At 46.4% G+C, this 17,949-nt stretch overlaps 2 protein-coding genes across 15 annotated transcripts in view; both read left to right on the top strand.

Annotated features, from left to right (window-relative positions):
* Positions 1-33: 33 nt before the first annotated feature.
* Positions 34-3,101, top strand: LOC123723875 (flocculation protein FLO11). 12 transcript variants are annotated; one of them, XM_045709487.1, is made up of 6 exons: positions 34-262; positions 453-532; positions 587-859; positions 1,029-1,776; positions 2,358-2,531; positions 2,698-3,101. In XM_045709487.1, the coding sequence occupies exons 2-6, from the start codon at positions 491-493 to the stop codon at positions 2,937-2,939; spliced, it is 1,479 nt and encodes a 492-aa protein (XP_045565443.1). In that variant the 5' UTR covers positions 34-262; positions 453-490; the 3' UTR covers positions 2,940-3,101. The 12 variants fall into 12 exon arrangements, with proteins under 12 accessions (XP_045565443.1, XP_045565448.1, XP_045565437.1 ...); XM_045709492.1 differs by adding an exon at positions 906-1,013 and having other exon boundaries at positions 34-581; positions 612-665; positions 1,525-1,776; XM_045709481.1 differs by having other exon boundaries at positions 453-859.
* A 641-nt stretch (positions 3,102-3,742) lies between these two features.
* LOC106588771 (proto-oncogene tyrosine-protein kinase Yrk-like) overlaps positions 3,743-17,949 on the top strand; it is a 20,946-nt gene continuing 6,739 nt past the window's right edge. The window contains exon 1 of one of the 3 annotated variants that reach the window (XM_014178169.2): positions 3,743-4,017. The gene's annotated coding sequence lies outside the window, so the exon portion shown is untranslated. Of the gene's footprint in view, positions 4,018-6,007; positions 6,228-17,949 lie in introns of those variants that run through there. The other 2 variants (XM_014178171.2, XM_014178170.2) reach the window with 2 other exon arrangements.

Below are 17,949 nucleotides of genomic sequence, written 5' to 3'. Positions count from 1 at the left end.
CTACTATACACACTACGGGCGGTCACACGCTACATGACATGACTACAGGCTGCTCTACTATACACACTACGGGCTGTCACACGCTACATGACATGACTACAGGCTGCTCTACTATACACACTACGGGCTGTCACACGCTACATGACATGACTACAGGCTGCTCTACTATACACACTACGGGCTGTCACACGCTACATGACATGACTACAGGCTGCTCTACTATACACACTACGGGCTGTCACACGCTACATGACATGACTACATGCTGCTCTACTATACACACTACGGGCTGTCACACGCTACATGACATGACTACAGGCTGCTCTACTATACACACTACGGGCTGTCACACGCTACATGACATGACTACGGGCTCACATGCTACATGACACGACTACGGGCTGTCACACGCTACATGACATGACTACAGGCTGCTCTACTATACACACTACGGGCTGTCACACGCTACATGACATGACTACGGGCTGTCATGCTACATGACATGACTACGGGCTGTCACACGCTACATGACATGACTACAGGCTGCTCTACTATACACACTACGGGCTGTCACACGCTACATCACATGACTACGGGCTGTCACACGCTACATGACATGACTACAGGCTGCTCTACTATACACACTACGGGCTGTCACACGCTACATGACATGACTACGGGCTGTCACACGCTACATGACATGACTACGGGCTGTCACACGCTACATGACATGACTACGGGCTGTCACACGCTACATGACATGACTACGGGCTGTCACACGCTACATGACATGACTACGGGCTGTCACACACTACATGACATGACTACGGGCTGTCACACACTACATGACATGACTACGGGCTGTAACACGCTACATGACATGGCTACGGGCTGTCACACGCTACATGACATGACTACAGGCTGCTCTACTATACACACTACGGGCTGTCACACGCTACATGACATGACTACAGGCTGCTCTACTATACACACTACGGGCTGTCACACGCTACATGACATGACTACAGGGCTGTCACACGCTACATGACATGACTACGGGCTGTCACACGCTACATGAGATGACTACGGGCTGTCTCACGCTACATGACATGGCTACGGGCTGTCACACGCTACATGACATGGCTACGGGCTGTCACACGCTACATGACATGACTACGGGCTGTCACACGCTACATGACATGACTACGGGCTGTCACACGCTACATGACATGGCTACGGGCTGTCACACGCTACATGACATGACTACGGGCTGTCACACGCTACATGACATGACTACGGGCTGTCACACCCTACATGACATGACTACGGGCTGTCACACACTACATGACATGACTACGGGCTGTCACACACTACATGACATGACTACGGGCTGTCACACGCTACATGACATGACTACGGGCTGTCACACGCTACATGACATGACTACGGGCTGTCACACGCTACATGACATGACTACGGGCTGTCACACGCTACATGACATGACTACGGGCTGTTACACGCTACATGACATGACTACAGGCTGCTCTACTATACACACTACGGGCTGTCACACGCTACATCACATGACTACGGGCTGTCACACGCTACATGACATGACTACAGGCTGCTCTACTATACACACTACGGGCTGTAACACGCTACATGACATGACTACAGGCTGCTCTACTATACACACTACGGGCTGTCACACACTACATGACATGACTACGGGCTGTCACACGCTACATGACATGACTACGGGCTGTCACACGCTACATGACATGACTACGGGCTGTCACACGCTACATGACATGACTACAGGCTGCTCTACTATACACACTACGGGCTGTCACACGCTACATCACATGACTACGGGCTGTCACACGCTACATGACATGACTACAGGCTGCTCTACTATACACACTACGGGCTGTAACACGCTACATGACATGACTACAGGCTGCTCTACTATACACACTACGGGCTGTCACACGCTACATGACATGACTACAGGGCTGTCACACGCTACATGACATGACTACGGGCTGTCACACGCTACATGACATGACTACGGGCTGTCTCACGCTACATGACATGGCTACGGGCTGTCACACGCTACATGACATGGCTACGGGCTGTCACACGCTACATGACATGGCTACGGGCTGTCACGCTACATGACATGACTACGGGCTGTCACACGCTACATGACATGGCTACGGGCTGTCACACGCTACATGACATGACTACGGGCTGTCACACGCTACATGACATGACTACGGGCTGTCACACGCTACATGACATGACTACGGGCTGTCACACGCTACATGACATGACTACGGGCTGTCACACGCTACATGACATTACTACGGGCTGTCACACGCTACATGACATGACTACGGGCCGTCACACGCTACATGACATGACTACGGGCTGTCACACCCTACATGACATGACTACGGGCTGCTCTACTATACACACTACGGGCTGTCACACGCTACATGACATGACTACGGGCTGTCACACGCTACATGACATGACTACGGGCTGCTCTACTATACACACTACGGGCTGTCACACGCTACATGACATGACTACGGGCTGTCATGCTACATGACATGACTACGCGCTGTCACACGCTACATGACATGACTACAGGCTGCTCTACTATACACACTACGGGCTGTCACACGCTACATGACATGACTACGGGCTGTCACACGCTACATGACATGACTACGGGCTGTCACACGCTACATGACATGACTACGGGCTGTCACACGCTACATGACATGACTACATACAGTGAATGTCTGAATCCGACAGTTCAGATTGATCATAAGTCAATGTTATGTTTATTCTGCTCTATTTTGTGGTTGGGTGGTGGTTGGGTGGTGTTTGGGCAATCAAACCTGCTACACATTATAGAGTTAGGTTGATCCAGTCAATCATCGCACTGTGTTAAAACTATTATTGTACTAGCTACTGTGTTCACAGTGGCTGTTACCATTTAATGCTTCGGATCATACATAAGACAATTGAATGAATGGTTCATGTATTTTTTTTATGTACAATAAAATGTATTTTGTTATCAAAATCAACACATGGTGTGAAGTTTCAGAGCTTTATGCAGGCATACCTGAAGACCTCCCAGACAGTTCCCAGACTGGCCACGAGGTGGAGATAAAGGGTATACTCTTTTCTTACTGGAATGTCAAATTCGGAGTTTCACAGAACTTAGTTCCCAACTGAGAATGGCGGATCTAGCCTTAAAGAACAGACGGATGCTATGTTGACAACATGGTGGTTATAAACCGTAGGCGAAGTCACACAACACAAACTTTAACCTCTTCCTGTAGCACTCGCACGTCTCCAGATGCAGAGAGCGAATGTGTGTCTGTCTTTTTGGGTAGGACTGGTTCAGCTGACTGGGACATGTCTATTCCTGGGCTCAGTGATGTGCGAAGGCTACAGCACCGACGTTTTGCACCGGCGTTTGAACAATTCAATTTCTACATGAATTTTGTTATTCAAAGTCAAAATCAGGGCTGTATTCATTACGCCCATTCTGTTGCAAAACGTTTCGTCTGTTGCAACGTTTTGTAACAAACCGTTCACTCCAAACGGAAAACGTTTTGCAACGAAAATGATCGTTTCTATTGGACAAATTAATGTAGGTCCCTTCCCATTTCGTTCTATTTGCTTCCGTTTGGTTCTTAAATGGTAAACGATTTCCGTTGCAAGACGTAATTAAGAAGCCCCGGATTCCAATTTTTTTTTTTTTTATTCCGTGAGAGTGACACAAGCATCCAGGGAGCGCGCTTTGGAGTGGACGTCAGTCACTGCGCGTGTCAGTCAATCCAACCCTTCCGGACACAGAGAGCGCGCCGCGCATCCACATTCCCTCACGCGAGGAGCGCTCAGCTGTCTCATCCCGTTCTGTCTCGAGCGCCTGGAATTTTACCTCCCCGGTGCTGTTCACACCTTTCTCTGCCGGGCGACCCGTAGTGCTCTCCGGTAAGTCAGTCGATGTGTGTTTAGCAGTGGGAGAGTGTAAGTGAGTCTCAACCTCTGTAGCCTAAACTAAGTGTCGGTGTTTTGTATGGCTAAGTAAATACATCTGTGTGTAGTAGTGTAAATTGTAACGTTGTTTTGCCTTCCCCTCAATATCTGTGCTGAAGCAGACACCAGTATGAATGCGCATCTCTCTCTCTCCCTCCCCAGTTCAGAACCTCTGTCTCTCTCTCTCTCTCCCCCTTCAGAACCTGTCTCTCTCTCTCTCCCCCTTCAGAACCTGTCTCTCTCTCCCTCCCCACTTCAGAACCTCTGTCTCTCTCTCTCCCCCCTTCAGAACCTGTCTCTCTCTCTCCCCCCTTCAGAACCTGTCTCTCTCTCTCCCCCTTCAGAACCTCTCTCTCTCTCTCCCCCCTTCAGAACCTGTCTCTCTCTCTCTCTCTCTCTCTCTCTCTCTCTCCCCTTCAGAACCTCTGCGTCTCTCTCTCCCCCCTTCAAAACCTGTCTCTCTCTCTCCCCCTTCAGAACCTCTCTCTCTCCCCCTTCAGAGCCTCTGTGTGTGTCTCTCTCTCTCTGTCCCCCCTTCAGAACCTCTGTCTCTCTCTCTCTCCCCCCCCTTCAGAACCTCTGTCTCTCTCTCCCCCTTCAGAACCTCTGTCTCTCTCTCCCCTTCAGAACCTCTGTCTCTCTCTCCCCCTTTCAGAACCTCTGTCTCTCCCCCCCTTCAGAACCTCTGTCTCTCTCCCCCCCTTCAGAACCTCTGTCTCTCTCTCCCCCCTTCAGAACCTCTGTCTCTCTCTCTCTCCCCCCTTCAGAACCTCTGTCTCTCTCTCCCCCCTTCAGAACCTCTGTCTCTCTCTCTCTCTCTCTCCCCTTCAGAACCTCTGTCTCTCTCTCTCTCCCCCCCTTCAGAACCTCTGTCTCTCTCTCTCCCCCCTTCAGAACCTCTGTCTCTCTCTCTCTCCCCCCTTCAGAACCTCTGTCTCTCTCTCTCCCCTTCAGAACCTCTGTCTCTCTCTCTACCCCCTCAGAACCTCTGTCTCTCTCTCTCCCCCTTCAGAACCTCTGTGTTGCTCTCTCTCTCTCCCCTTCATAACCTCTGTGTTGCTCTCTCTCCCCCCTTCATAACCTCTGTGTTGCTCTCTCTCCCCCCTTCATAACCTCTGTGTTGCTCTCTCTCCCCCCTTCATAACCTCTGTGTGTCTCTCTCTCTCTCTCTCTCTCATTGTGTTAAAGTGATATTCTGGACTAAGTACCTGGTTTCGGTGCCCATGTGAGGGTTTCCCAGAGCTTGGCCACAGACACATCTTGCGCTTCTCTCACAAACCCTTTTTTTAAAATCACTCTGTTATTTAATCAAACCAAAATGTTTGTGAAACCGTGTCCTTTTTGTTATTGCTGAATGAGTGTGTTGAGAAACTTTGGGCATTTAAAAAAAGAAGGAAGTTTGGCCAGTGAAGAGTGAAGTGCTGCGCAAAATGCGGTGGTGCTTATGCCAGCAACACTTCCCTTGTCGTGCTGTAGCCTGCAGTTCACACTGAGCCTGTCAAGTCAGTTATTTTGAAATCAAATTACAGAGCAATAACGGAATTGACTTATAGGAGAGAAAAGGGAGCAGGGGCTTGAACCTTAAGCTCTGTGGATTACAGGGTGCGCAGCGCAGTCTGTGTGCCATAAAGATCCAGACCTGTTGGTAGTAGGCCAGAGGCAGGCTACGGTGGGTCTGTTCTGTAGGCTATTCACATAAGCCCTCCTACTAGTTGTAGTTGTAGGCTAGAGATCAAGGCTATGCAAATTCAGACGTGGAGCACTGCTTCACTGTCCCTTCAGGTTTGGTACTGGAGAGAGGAGAAACAGTGAGAGAACAAGAGAAGATGTAGGGAGGGAGAGAGACGTGATTAGGCTATCTGAAGCCTGGCTTCATCACATCTTGTTTCTCTACGAATTCACTTCCTGCCTTTAGCCCCTGGGCTGTGCGGAAGGAAGTGGGCGTAGCCTAGCTGTGGGGCTGCAAACTCCGCTTTCCCACCATGACACAGTTGAGTTACTACAGAGAATACTAGTACAACCTTAACACAACCTTAACCCCACCTGGAGTTTAGAGGGGTGCACCAGTAAGTGGAAGGTTGCTGGTTTGATTCCCGGGTCTGACGGGGGGAATGTGTCTGTGACGTGAAGCAGCAGCCAGAAGGTTACTGCTATCAGAATCTCAGGTACTGCCATTGTGCACTTCACTTCAGCTTTCAAACACTTTTTCTCCGTCAGTCTTTCTTTGACGCACACTGAAACCTTCTTTCACTCTTGCGCTCCATTTCTCTCTGGAGGAGGATGTAATGACATCACGTGGAAACAGGAAGTCCCTGAGACACCTGACTTCCCAGAACTTTTCCATCCCCTCCCTCCCCCTACATTACTCTCTCTCTGTCCCCCACTTCCCACTGTTCCTCTCACTATCCCCAGTCTCTGCCTCTCTCTCTCTCTTTCTGTCCCCCACTTCCCACTGTTCCTCTCACTACCCCCCCTCTCTGCCTCTCTCTCTCTTTCTGTCCCCCACCTCCCACGGTTCCTCTCACTATCACCCCTCTTTGCCTCTCTCTCTCTCCCTGCCTCGGTCTCTTTCTCCCCCCTTCTCTGTATTTCCCCACTATCCTCTCTTGCTCTCTTTCACTACATTGAAGTTTATACTTTGAGAAAAAAGAATGTTGGGCTCAGTGACAGCTCACTTCGCAGTGTCCTATCACTCCTGCTTCACTCACTCTGCATCCTGTGGTGTTTCCTGTTAGCCAGGAGAGAGAGTGAGAAAGGGAAGAATGAGTATGGATTCTAATTCTGTATACCAACTGAAATTTACGCCACATACAGATGAAGTGGGAAGTTTACATACACCTTAGCCAAATACATTTCAACTCAGCTTTTCACAATTCCTGACATTTAATCCTAGTAAAAAATCCCTGTTTTAGGTCAGTTAGGATCACCACTTTATTTTAAGAATGTGAAATGTCAGAATAATAGTAGAGTGATTTATTTCAGCTTTTATTTTTTTCATCACATCCCCAGTGGGTCAGAAGTGTACATACACTCAATTAGTATTTGGTAGCATTGCCTTTAAATTGTTTAACTTGGGTCAAACGTTTCCGGTGGCCTTCCACAAGCTTCCCACAATAAGTTGGGTGAATTTTGGCCCATTCCTCCTGACAGAGCTGGTGTAACTGAGTCAGGTTTGTAGGCCTCCTTGCTCGCACACGCTTTTTCAGTTCTGCCCACAAATGTTCTATAGGATTGAGGTCAGGGCTTTGTGATGGCCACTCCAATACCTTGACTTTGTTGTTCTTAAGCCATTTTGCCACAACTTTGGAAGTATGCTTGGGGTCATTGTCCATTTGGAAGACCCATTTGCGACCAAACTTTAACTTCCTGACTGATGTCTTGATGTTGTGTCAATATATCCACATAATTTTCCTACCTCATGATTCCATCTATTTTGTGAAGTGCACCAGTCCCTCCTGCAGCAAAGCACTCCCACAACATGATGCTGCCACACCCGTGCCTCACGGTTGGGATGGTGTTCTTTGGCTTGCAAGCCTCCCCCTTTTTCCTCCAAACATAATGATGGTCATTATGGCCAAACCGAAACAGACCAGAGGACATTTCTCCAAAAAGTACGATCTTTGTCCCCATGTGCAGTTGCAAAGCGAAGTCTGACTTTTTTTATGGCGGTTTTGGAGCAGTGGCTTCTTCCTTGCTGAGCTGCCTTTCAGGTTATGTCGATATAGGACTCGTTTTACTGTGGATATAGATACTTTTGTACCTGTTTCCTCCAGCATCTTCACAAGGTCCTTTGCTGTTGTTCTGGGATTGATTTGCACTTTTCACACCAAAGTACGTTCATCTCTAGGAGACAGAACATGTCTCCTTCCTGAGTGGTATGATGGCTGCATGGTCCCATGGTGTTTATACTTCCGTACTATTGTTTGTACAGATGAACATGGTACCTTCAGGCATTTGGAAATTGCTCCCAAGGATGAACCAGACCTGTGGAGGTCTACAATTTTCTTTTTGAGGTCTTGGCTGATTTCTTTTGATTTTCCCATGATGTCAAACAAAGAGGCACTGAGTTTGAAGGTAGGCCTTGAAATACATCCACAGGTACACCTCCAATTGACTCAACTGATGTCAATTAGCATATCAGAAGCTTCCAAAGCCATGAGATTTTTTTCTGGAATTTTCCAAGCTGTTTAAAGGCACAATCTACTTAGTGTATGTACAATTCTGACCCACTGGAATTGTGATACAGTGAATTATAAGTGAAATAATCTGTCTGTAAACAATTGTTGGAAAAATTACTTGTGTCATGCACAAAGTAGATGTCCTAACCGACTTGCCAAAACTATAGTTCGTTAACAAGAAATTTGTGGAGTGGTTGAAAAACGAGTTTTAATGACTCCAACCTAAGTGTATGTAAACTTCTGACTTCAACTGTAGGTGTGTGTGTGTGTGTGTGTGTGTGTGTGTGTGTGTGTTGTGAATGCCCAGCAGGGAGCCGTTTATCTGAAGTAGATGGGGCAGGAAACGGTGTGTTTGGATGTTTGTTATTGTGATGAATGAGGGTGGTGTGTGTATGAGTTTTCAGTCCTGAGAAAATGGTTTATGTTTGAAAACCCCTCCATGTCTGTTAGCTAGAGCGTGTAGTGGTTTAGGTGGGATATGAACCAGTAACCTTCTAACTGTTTGAGGGGTGGGAGAGTGGCGGCTGCCTGTAGATCAAGGGTGGCCATCCCTCCTTGAGAGTTGCTGGGTGTGCAAGCTTTTGATCCATCCCTGCTTTAACATGAGTCTACTAATCAGCTTGTCATCAGGACCTTGATTAGCTGAATCAGGTGCTGGAGCAGAAGCCTGCACACCCAGTGTCTTTTCCTGCAGGGGGGGTGGAATGAGTGTCTTGACATGGCGTATCTCCAAAACACTATTTTTATATAGTGTCGCTGCTTTTTTAAATCTATGCAAATGTCTGTTTAGTACAGGGTATCACCCATGAGAGAGTATGCAAATGTATGTTTAGTACAGGGTATCACCCATGAGAGAGTATGCAAATGTCTGTTTAGTACAGGGTATCACCCATGAGAGAGAGAGAGAGATAGATAGATAGATATATATATCTATTTCAGTCTGTGGGCTAGTGTCAGTCTGGTTTGGGGGTGTGTTGCTTACCAGTGTATCAGACAGTCATCTCACATCTCTGTCATATCAGTTCTCAAGCTCTAGTTTTCTTCTGAGTGGTCAAAGGAAGAAGACAATAGAGTCTGTTGGTGAGTTGAGAAACAGTGTTGAGAGAGAGAGAGAGAGAGAGAGAAAAACGTTATGAAGAGGGGAGAGAGAGAGAGAGAAACGTTATGAAGAGGGGAGAGAGAGAGAGACAAACGTTATGAAGAGGGGAGAGAGAGAGACAAACGTTATGAAGAGGAGAGAGAGAAACGTTATGAAGAGGGGAGAGAGAGAGAGAGACAAACGTTATGAAGAGGAGAGAGAGAGAGAGAAACGTTATGAAGAGGAGAGAGAGAGAAACGTTATGAAGAGGGGAGAAAAAGAGAGAGAGAGAAACATTATGAAGAGGGGAGAGAGGGGAGAGAGAGAGAGACAAACATTATGAAGAGGGGAGAGAGAGAAACGTTATGAAGAGGAGAGAGAGAGAAACGTTATGAAGAGGAGAGAGAGAGAGACAAACGTTATGAAGAGGGGAGAGAGAGAGAGAGAGAAACATTATGAAGAGGGGAGAGAGAGAGAGAGAGAGAGAAACGTTATGAAGAGGAGAGAGAGAGAGAGACAAACGAGAGAGAGAGAGAAACATTATGAAGAGGGGAGAGAGAGAGAGAGAGAAACATTATGAAGAGGGGAGAGAGAGAGAGAGAGAGAGAAACGTTATGAAGAGGAGAGAGAGCGAGAGAGACAAACGTTATGAAGAGGGGAGAGAGAGAGACAAACATTATGAAGAGGGGAGAGAGAGCGAGAGAGACAAACGTTATGAAGAGGGGAGAGAGAGAGAGAGACAAACGTTATGAAGAGGAGAGAGAGAGAGAGAGACAAACGTTATGAAGAGGAGAGAGAGAGAGAGACAAACGTTATGAAGAGGAGAGAGAGAGAGCGAGAGAGACAAACGTTATGAAGAGGGGAGAGAGAGAGAGAGACAAACGTTATGAAGAGGAGAGAGAGAGAGAGAGAGAGAGACAAACGTTATGAAGAGGGAGAGAGAGAGAGAGACAAACGTTATGAAGAGGAGAGAGAGAGACAAACGTTATGAAGAGGAGAGAGAGAGAGAGACAAACGTTATGAAGAGGAGAGAGAGAGAGAGAAACGTTATGAAGAGGAGAGAGAGAGGGAGAGAGAGAGACAAACGTTATGAAGAGGGGAGAGAGAGAGAGAGAGAGAGAGAGACAAACGTTATGAAGAGGAGAGAGAGAGAGAGAAACGTTATGAAGAGGAGAGAGAGAGAGAAACGTTATGAAGAGGAGAGAGAGAGGGAGAGAGAGACAAACGTTATGAAGAAGGGAGAGAGAGAGAGACAAACGTTATGAAGAGGGGAGAGAGAGACAAACGTTATGAAGAGGAGAGAGAGAGAGAGAGAGAGGGAGAGAGAGAAACGTTATGAAGAGGAGAGAGAGAGAGAGACAAACGTTATGAAGAGGAGAGAGCGAGAGAGAGAAACGTTATGAAGAGGGGAGAGAGAGAGAGACAAACGTTATGAAGAGGAGAGAGAGAGAGAGAGAGAGAGAGGGAGAGAGAGAGAGAAACATTATGAGGAGGAGAGAGAGAGAGAGACAAACGTTATGAAGAGGAGAGAGAGAGAGACAAACGTTATGAAGAGGAGAGAGAGAGAGACAAACGTTATGAAGAGGAGAGAGAGAGAGAGAGACAAACGTTATGAAGAGGGGAGAGAGAGAGAGAGACAAACGTTATGAAGAGGGGAGAGAGAGAGAGAGAGACAAACGTTATGAAGAGGAGAGAGAGAGAGAGACAAACGTTATGAAGAGGGGAGAGAGAGAGAGACAAACGTTATGAAGAGGGGAGAGAGAGAGAGACAAACGTTATGAAGAGGGGAGAGAGAGAGAGAGACAAACGTTATGAAGAGGGGAGAGAGAGAGAGAGACAAACGTTATGAAGAGGGGAGAGAGAGAGAGAGAGAGACAAACGTTATGAAGAGGAGAGAGAGAGAGAGACAAACGTTATGAAGAGGGGAGAGAGAGAGAGACAAACGTTATGAAGAGGAGAGAGAGAGACAAACGTTATGAAGAGGGGAGAGAGAGAGAGACAAACGTTATGAAGAGGGGAGAGAGAGAGAGACAAACGTTATGAAGAGGGGAGAGAGAGAGAGACAAACGTTATGAAGAGGAGAGGGAGAGAGAGACAAACGTTATGAAGCGGAGAGAGAGAGAGAGAAACGTTATGAAGCGGAGAGAGAGGGAGAGAGACAAACGTTATGAAGAGGGGAGAGAGAGAGAGACAAACGTTATGAAGAGGAGAGAGAGAGAGAGACAAACGTTATGAAGAGGAGAGAGAGAGAGAGAGACAAACGTTATGAAGAGGAGGTTGAGAGACAAACGTTATGAAGAGGAGAGAGAGAGAGAGAGAGAGAAACGTTATGAAGAGGGGAGAGAGAGAGAAACGTTATGAAGAGGAGAGAGAGAGAGAGAGACAAACGTTATGAAGAGGAGAGAGAGAGAGACAAACGTTATGAAGAGGAGAGAGAGAGAGAGACAAACGTTATGAAGAGGAGAGAGAGAGAGACAAACGTTATGAAGAGGACAGAGAGAGAGAGAGAGAGAGAGACAAACGTTATGAAGAGGAGAGGGAGAGAGAAACGTTATGAAGAGGAGAGAGAGAGAGAGAGAGAGACAAACGTTATGAAGAGGAGAGAGAGAGGGAGAGAGAGAGAGAGAGAGACAAACGTTATGAAGAGGAGAGAGAGAGAGACAAACTTTATGAAGAGGAGAGAGCGAGAGAGAGAGAGAGAGAAACGTTATGAAGAGGGGAGAGAGAGACAAACGTTATGAAGAGGAGAGAGAGAGACAAACGTTATGAAGAGGGGAGAGAGAGAGACAAACGTTATGAAGAGGGGAGAGAGAGAGACAAACGTTATGAAGAGGGGAGAGAGAGAGAGAGACAAACGTTATGAAGAGGAGAGAGAGAGAGTGAAACGTTATGAAGAGGAGAGAGAGAGAGACAAACGTTATGAAGAGGGGAGAGAGAGAGAGAGAGAGAGAGAGAGAGAGAGAGAGACAAACGTTATGAAGAGGAGAGAGAGAGAGACAAACGTTATGAAGAGGAGAGAGAGAGAGAAACATTATGAAGAGGAGAGAGAGAGAGAGAGAGACAAACGTTATGAAGAGGAGAGAGAGAGAGTGAAACGTTATGAAGAGGAGAGAGAGAGAGAGAGAGAGACAAACGTTATGAAGAGGAGAGAGAGAGAGAGAGAGAGAGACAAACGTTATGAAGAGGAGAGAGAGAGAGACAAACGTTATGAAGAGGAGAGAGAGAGAGAGAGAGACAAACGTTATGAAGAGGAGAGAGAGAGAGACAAACGTTATGAAGAGGAGAGAGAGAGAGACAAACGTTATGAAGAGGAGAGAGAGAGAGAGAGAGACAAACGTTATGAAGTGGAGAGAGAGAGAGACAAACGTTATGAAGAGGAGAGAGAGAGAGACAAACGTTATGAAGAGGAGAGAGAGAGAGAGAGAAAAGTTATGAAGAGGGGAGAGAGAGAGAGACAAACGTTATGAAGAGGAGAGAGAGAGACAAACGTTATGAAGAGGAGAGAGAGAGAAACATTATGAAGAGGAGAGAGAGAGAGACAAATGTTATGAAGAGGAGAGAGAGAGGGAGAGAGAGACAAACGTTATGAAGAAGGGAGAGAGAGAGAGACAAACGTTATGAAGAGGGGAGAGAGAGACAAACGTTATGAAGAGGAGAGAGAGAGAGAGAGAGAGGGGAGAGAGAGAAACGTTATGAAGAGGAGAGAGAGAGAGAGACAAACGTTATGAAGAGGAGAGAGCGAGAGAGAGAAACGTTATGAAGAGGGGAGAGAGAGAGAGACAAACGTTATGAAGAGGAGAGAGAGAGAGAGAGAGAGAGAGGGAGAGAGAGAGAGAAACGTTATGAGGAGGAGAGAGAGAGAGAGACAAACGTTATGAAGAGGAGAGAGAGAGAGAGACAAACGTTATGAAGAGGAGAGAGAGAGAGACAAACGTTATGAAGAGGAGAGAGAGAGAGAGAGACAAACGTTATGAAGAGGGGAGAGAGAGAGAGAGACAAACGTTATGAAGAGGGGGAGAGAGAGAGAGAGACAAACGTTCTGAAGAGGGGAGAGAGAGAGAGACAAACGTTATGAAGAGGGGAGAGAGAGAGAGACAAACGTTATGAAGAGGGGAGAGAGAGAGAGACAAACGTTATGAAGAGGGGAGAGAGAGAGAGAGACAAACGTTATGAAGAGGGGAGAGAGAGAGAGAGACAAACGTTATGAAGAGGAGAGAGAGAGAGAGACAAACGTTATGAAGAGGGGAGAGAGAGAGAGACAAACGTTATGAAGAGGAGAGAGAGAGAGAGACAAACGTTATGAAGAGGGGAGAGAGAGAGAGACAAACGTTATGAAGAGGGGAGAGAGAGAGAGACAAACGTTATGAAGAGGGGAGAGAGAGAGAGACAAACGTTATGAAGAGGAGAGGGAGAGAGAGACAAACGTTATGAAGCGGAGAGAGAGAGAGAGAAACGTTATGAAGCGGAGAGAGAGGGAGAGAGACAAACGTTATGAAGAGGGGAGAGAGAGAGACAAACGTTATGAAGAGGAGAGAGAGAGAGAGAAACGTTATGAAGAGGAGAGAGAGAGAGAGACAAACGTTATGAAGAGGGGAGAGAGCGAGAGACAAACGTTATGAAGAGGAGAGAGAGAGAGAGACAAACGTTATGAAGAGGAGAGAGAGAGAGAGAGACAAACGTTATGAAGAGGAGGTTGAGAGACAAACGTTATGAAGAGGAGAGAGAGAGAGAGAGAGAGAAACGTTATGAAGAGGGGAGAGAGAGAGAAACGTTATGAAGAGAGAGAGAGAGAGAGAGAGAAACGTTATGAAGAGGAGAGAGAGAGAGAGAGAGAGAGAGACAAACGTTATGAAGAGGAGAGAGAGAGAGAGACAAACGTTATGAAGAGGGGAGAGAGAGAGAGACAAACGTTATGAAGAGGAGAGAGAGAGAGAGACAAACGTTATGAAGAGGGGAGAGAGAGAGAGACAAACGTTATGAAGAGGGGAGAGAGAGAGAGACAAACGTTATGAAGAGGGGAGAGAGAGAGAGACAAACGTTATGAAGAGGGGAGAGAGAGACAAACGTTATGAAGAGGAGAGAGAGAGAGTGACAAACGTTATGAAGAGGAGAGAGAGAGAGACAAACTTTATGAAGAGGAGAGAGCGAGAGAGAGAGAGAGAGAAACGTTATGAAGAGGGGAGAGAGAGACAAACGTTATGAAGAGGAGAGAGAGAGACAAACGTTATGAAGAGGGGAGAGAGAGAGACAAACGTTATGAAGAGGGGAGAGAGAGAGACAAACGTTATGAAGAGGGAGAGAGAGAGAGAGACAAACGTTATGAAGAGGAGAGAGAGAGAGTGAAACGTTATGAAGAGGAGAGAGAGAGAGAGACAAACGTTATGAAGAGGAGAGAGAGAGAGAGAGAGAGAGAGAGAGAGAGAGAGACAAACGTTATGAAGAGGAGAGAGAGAGAGACAAACGTTATGAAGAGGAGAGAGAGAGAGAGAGAGAGACAAACGTTATGAAGAGGAGAAGAGAGAGAGAGAGAGAGACAAACGTTATGAAGAGGAGAGAGAGAGAGACAAACGTTATGAAGAGGAGAGAGAGAGAGAGAGAGACAAACGTTATGAAGAGGAGAGAGAGAGAGACAAACGTTATGAAGAGGAGAGAGAGAGAGAGAGAGACAAACGTTATGAAGAGGAGAGAGAGAGAGAGAGACAAAAGTTATGAAGAGGAGAGAGAGAGAGAGACAAACGTTATGAAGAGGAGAGAGAGAGAGAGAGAAAAGTTATGAAGAGGGGAGAGAGAGAGAGACAAACGTTATGAAGAGGAGAGAGAGAGACAAACGTTATGAAGAGGAGAGAGAGAGAAACATTATGAAGAGGAGAGAGAGAGAGACAAATGTTATGAAGAGGAGAGAGAGAGAGACAAACGTTATGAAGAGGGGAGAGAGAGAGAGAGACAAACGTTATGAAGAGGGGAGAGAGAGAGACAAACGTTATGAAGAGGGGAGAGAGAGAGAGACAAACATTATGAAGAGGAGAGAGAGAGAGAGACAAACGTTATGAAGAGGGGAGAGAGAGAGGGAGAGAGAGACAAACGTTATGAAGAGGAGAGAGAGAGAGAGACAAACGGTATGAAGAGGGCAGAGAGAGAGAGAGAGAGACAAACGTTATGAAGAGGAGAGAGAGAGAGAGAAAAAGAGAGAGAGAGAGACAAACGTTATGAAGAGGGGAGAGAGAGAGACAAACGTTATGAAGAGGAGAGAGAGAGAGAGAGACAAACTTTATGAAGAGGAGAGAGAGAGAGAGAGAGAGAGAGAAATGTTATGAATAGGGGAGAGAGAGAGAGACAAACGTTATGAAGAGGAGAGAGAGAGACAAACGTTATGAAGAGGGGAGAGAGAGAGAGAAACGTTATGAAGAGGAGAGAGAGAGAAACGTTATGAAGAGGGGAGAGAGAGAGAGACAAACGTTATGAAGAGGAGAGAGAGAGACAAACGTTATGAAGAGGGGAGAGAGAGAGACAAACGTCATGAAGAGGAGAGAGAGAGAGAGACAAATGTTATGAAGAGGGGAGAGAGAGAGAGACAAACGTTATGAAGAGTTGGGAGAGAGAGAGAGACAAACATTATGAAGAGGAGAGAGACAAACGTTATGAAGAGGAGAGAGAGAGAGAGAGAGACAAATGTTATGAAGTGGGGAGAGAGAGAGAGACAAACGTTATGAAGAGTTGAGAGAGACAAACGTTATGAAGAGGGAGAGAGAGAGAGACAAACGTTATGAAGAGAGAGAGAGAGAGAGAGAGAGACAAACGTTATGAAGAGGAGAGAGAGAGAGAGAGAGACAAACGTTATGAAGAGGAGAGAGAGAGAGAGAGACAAACGTTATGAAGAGGAGAGAGAGAGAGAGACAAACGTTATGAAGAGGAGAGAGAGAGAGAGAGAGACAAACGTTATGAAGCGGAGAGAGAGAGACAAACGTTATGAAGAGGAGAGAGAGAGAGAGAGACAAACGTTATGAAGCGGAGAGAGAGAGAGACAAACGTTATGAAGAGGAGAGAGAGAGAGAGAGAGAGAGACAAATGTTATGAAGCGGAGAGAGAGAGACAAACGTTATGAAGAGGAGAGAGAGAGAGAGAGAGACAAACGTTATGAAGCGGAGAGAGAGAGACAAACGTTATGAAGAGGAGAGAGAGAGAGAGAGAGAGAGAGAGACAAACGTTATGAAGAGGGGAGAGAGAGAGAGAGAGAGACAAACGTTATGAAGAGGAGAGAGAGAGACAAACGTTATGAAGAGGGGAGAGAGAGAGAGACAAACGTTATAAAGAGGAGAGAGAGAGAGAGACAAACGTTATGAAGCAGAGAGAGACAAACGTTATGAAGAGGAGAGAAGAGAGAGAGAGAGAGAGAGACAAACGTTATGAAGAGGAGAGAAAGAGAGAGACAAACGTTATGAAGAGGAGAGAGAGAGACAAACGTTATGAAGAGGAGAGAGAGAGAGACAAACGTTATGAAGAGGAGAGAGAGAGAGAGACAAACGTTATGAAGAGGAGAGAGAGAGAGAGACAAACGTTATGAAGAGGAGAGAGAGAGAGAGAGAGACAAACGTTATGAAGAGGAGAGACAAATGTTATGAAGAGGAGAGAGAGAGAGACAAACGTTATGAAGAGGAGAGAGAGAGAGAGACAAACGTTATGAAGAGGAGAGAGAGAGACAAACGTTATGAAGAGGAGAGAGAGAGAGAGAGACAAACATTATGAAGAGGGGAGAGAGTTAGAGACAAACGTTATGAAGAGGAGAGAGAGAGAGACAAACGTTATGAAGAGGAGAGAGAGAGAGAAACGTTATGAAGAGGGGAGAGAGAGAGAGAGACAAACGTTATGAAGAGGAGAGAGACAAATGTTATGAAGAGGAGAGAGACAAACATTATGAAGAGGAGAGAGAGAGACAAACGTTATGAAGAGGAGAGAGAGAGAGACAAACGTTATGAAGAGGAGAGAGAGAGAGAGAGACAAACGTTATGAAGATGAGAGAGAGAGACAAACGTTATGAAGAGGAGAGAGAGAGAGAGAGAGAGAAACGTTATGAAGAGGAGAGAGAGAGAGAGAGAGAAACGTTATGAAGAGGAGAGAGAGAGAGAAACGTTATGAAGAGGAGAGAGAGAGAGAAACGTTATGAAGAGGAGAGAGAGAGAGAGAGACAAATGTTATGAAGAGGAGAGAGAGAGAGAGAAACGTTATGAAGAGGAGAGAGAGAGAGAGACAAATGTTATGAAGAGGGGCGAGAGAGGGAGAGACAAACGTTATGAAGAGGGGAGAGAGAGAGAGAGAGACAAACGTTATGAAGAGGAGAGAGAGAGAGAGAGAAACGTTATGAAGAGGAGAGAGAGAGAGAGAGAGAGAGACAAACGTTTTGAAGAGGGGGAGAGAGAGAGAGAGAAACGTTATGAAGAGGAGAGAGAGAGAGAGACAAACGTTATGAAGAGGGGAGAGAGAGAGACAAACGTTATGAAGAGGAGAGAGAGAGAGAGACAAACGTTATGAAGAAGGGAGAGAGAGGGAGAGACAAACGTTATGAAGAGGAGAGAGAGAGAGAGAGAGAGAGAGACAAACGTTATGAAGAGGAGAGAGAGAGAGAGAAACGTTATG

Source organism: Salmo salar, chromosome ssa27 (genome assembly GCF_905237065.1).
Source record: "Salmo salar chromosome ssa27, Ssal_v3.1, whole genome shotgun sequence".
Classification (NCBI taxonomy): Eukaryota; Metazoa; Chordata; class Actinopteri; order Salmoniformes; family Salmonidae; genus Salmo; species Salmo salar.
Note: the sequence above shows the minus strand (reverse complement) of the source record. Positions and strands in the feature narration are given on the sequence as shown.

Coding starts and splice junctions, on each gene's coding strand:
- LOC123723875 (XM_045709481.1), top strand. CDS start 491: ATGCTACATGACATGACTACGGGCTGTCACACGCTACATGACATGACT. Junction 1,777..2,357: donor TACGGGCTGTCACACGCTAC/ATGACATGACTA, acceptor GTCACACGCTAC/ATGACATTACTACGGGCTGT. Junction 2,532..2,697: donor TACGGGCTGTCACACGCTAC/ATGACATGACTA, acceptor GTCACACGCTAC/ATGACATGACTACGGGCTGT.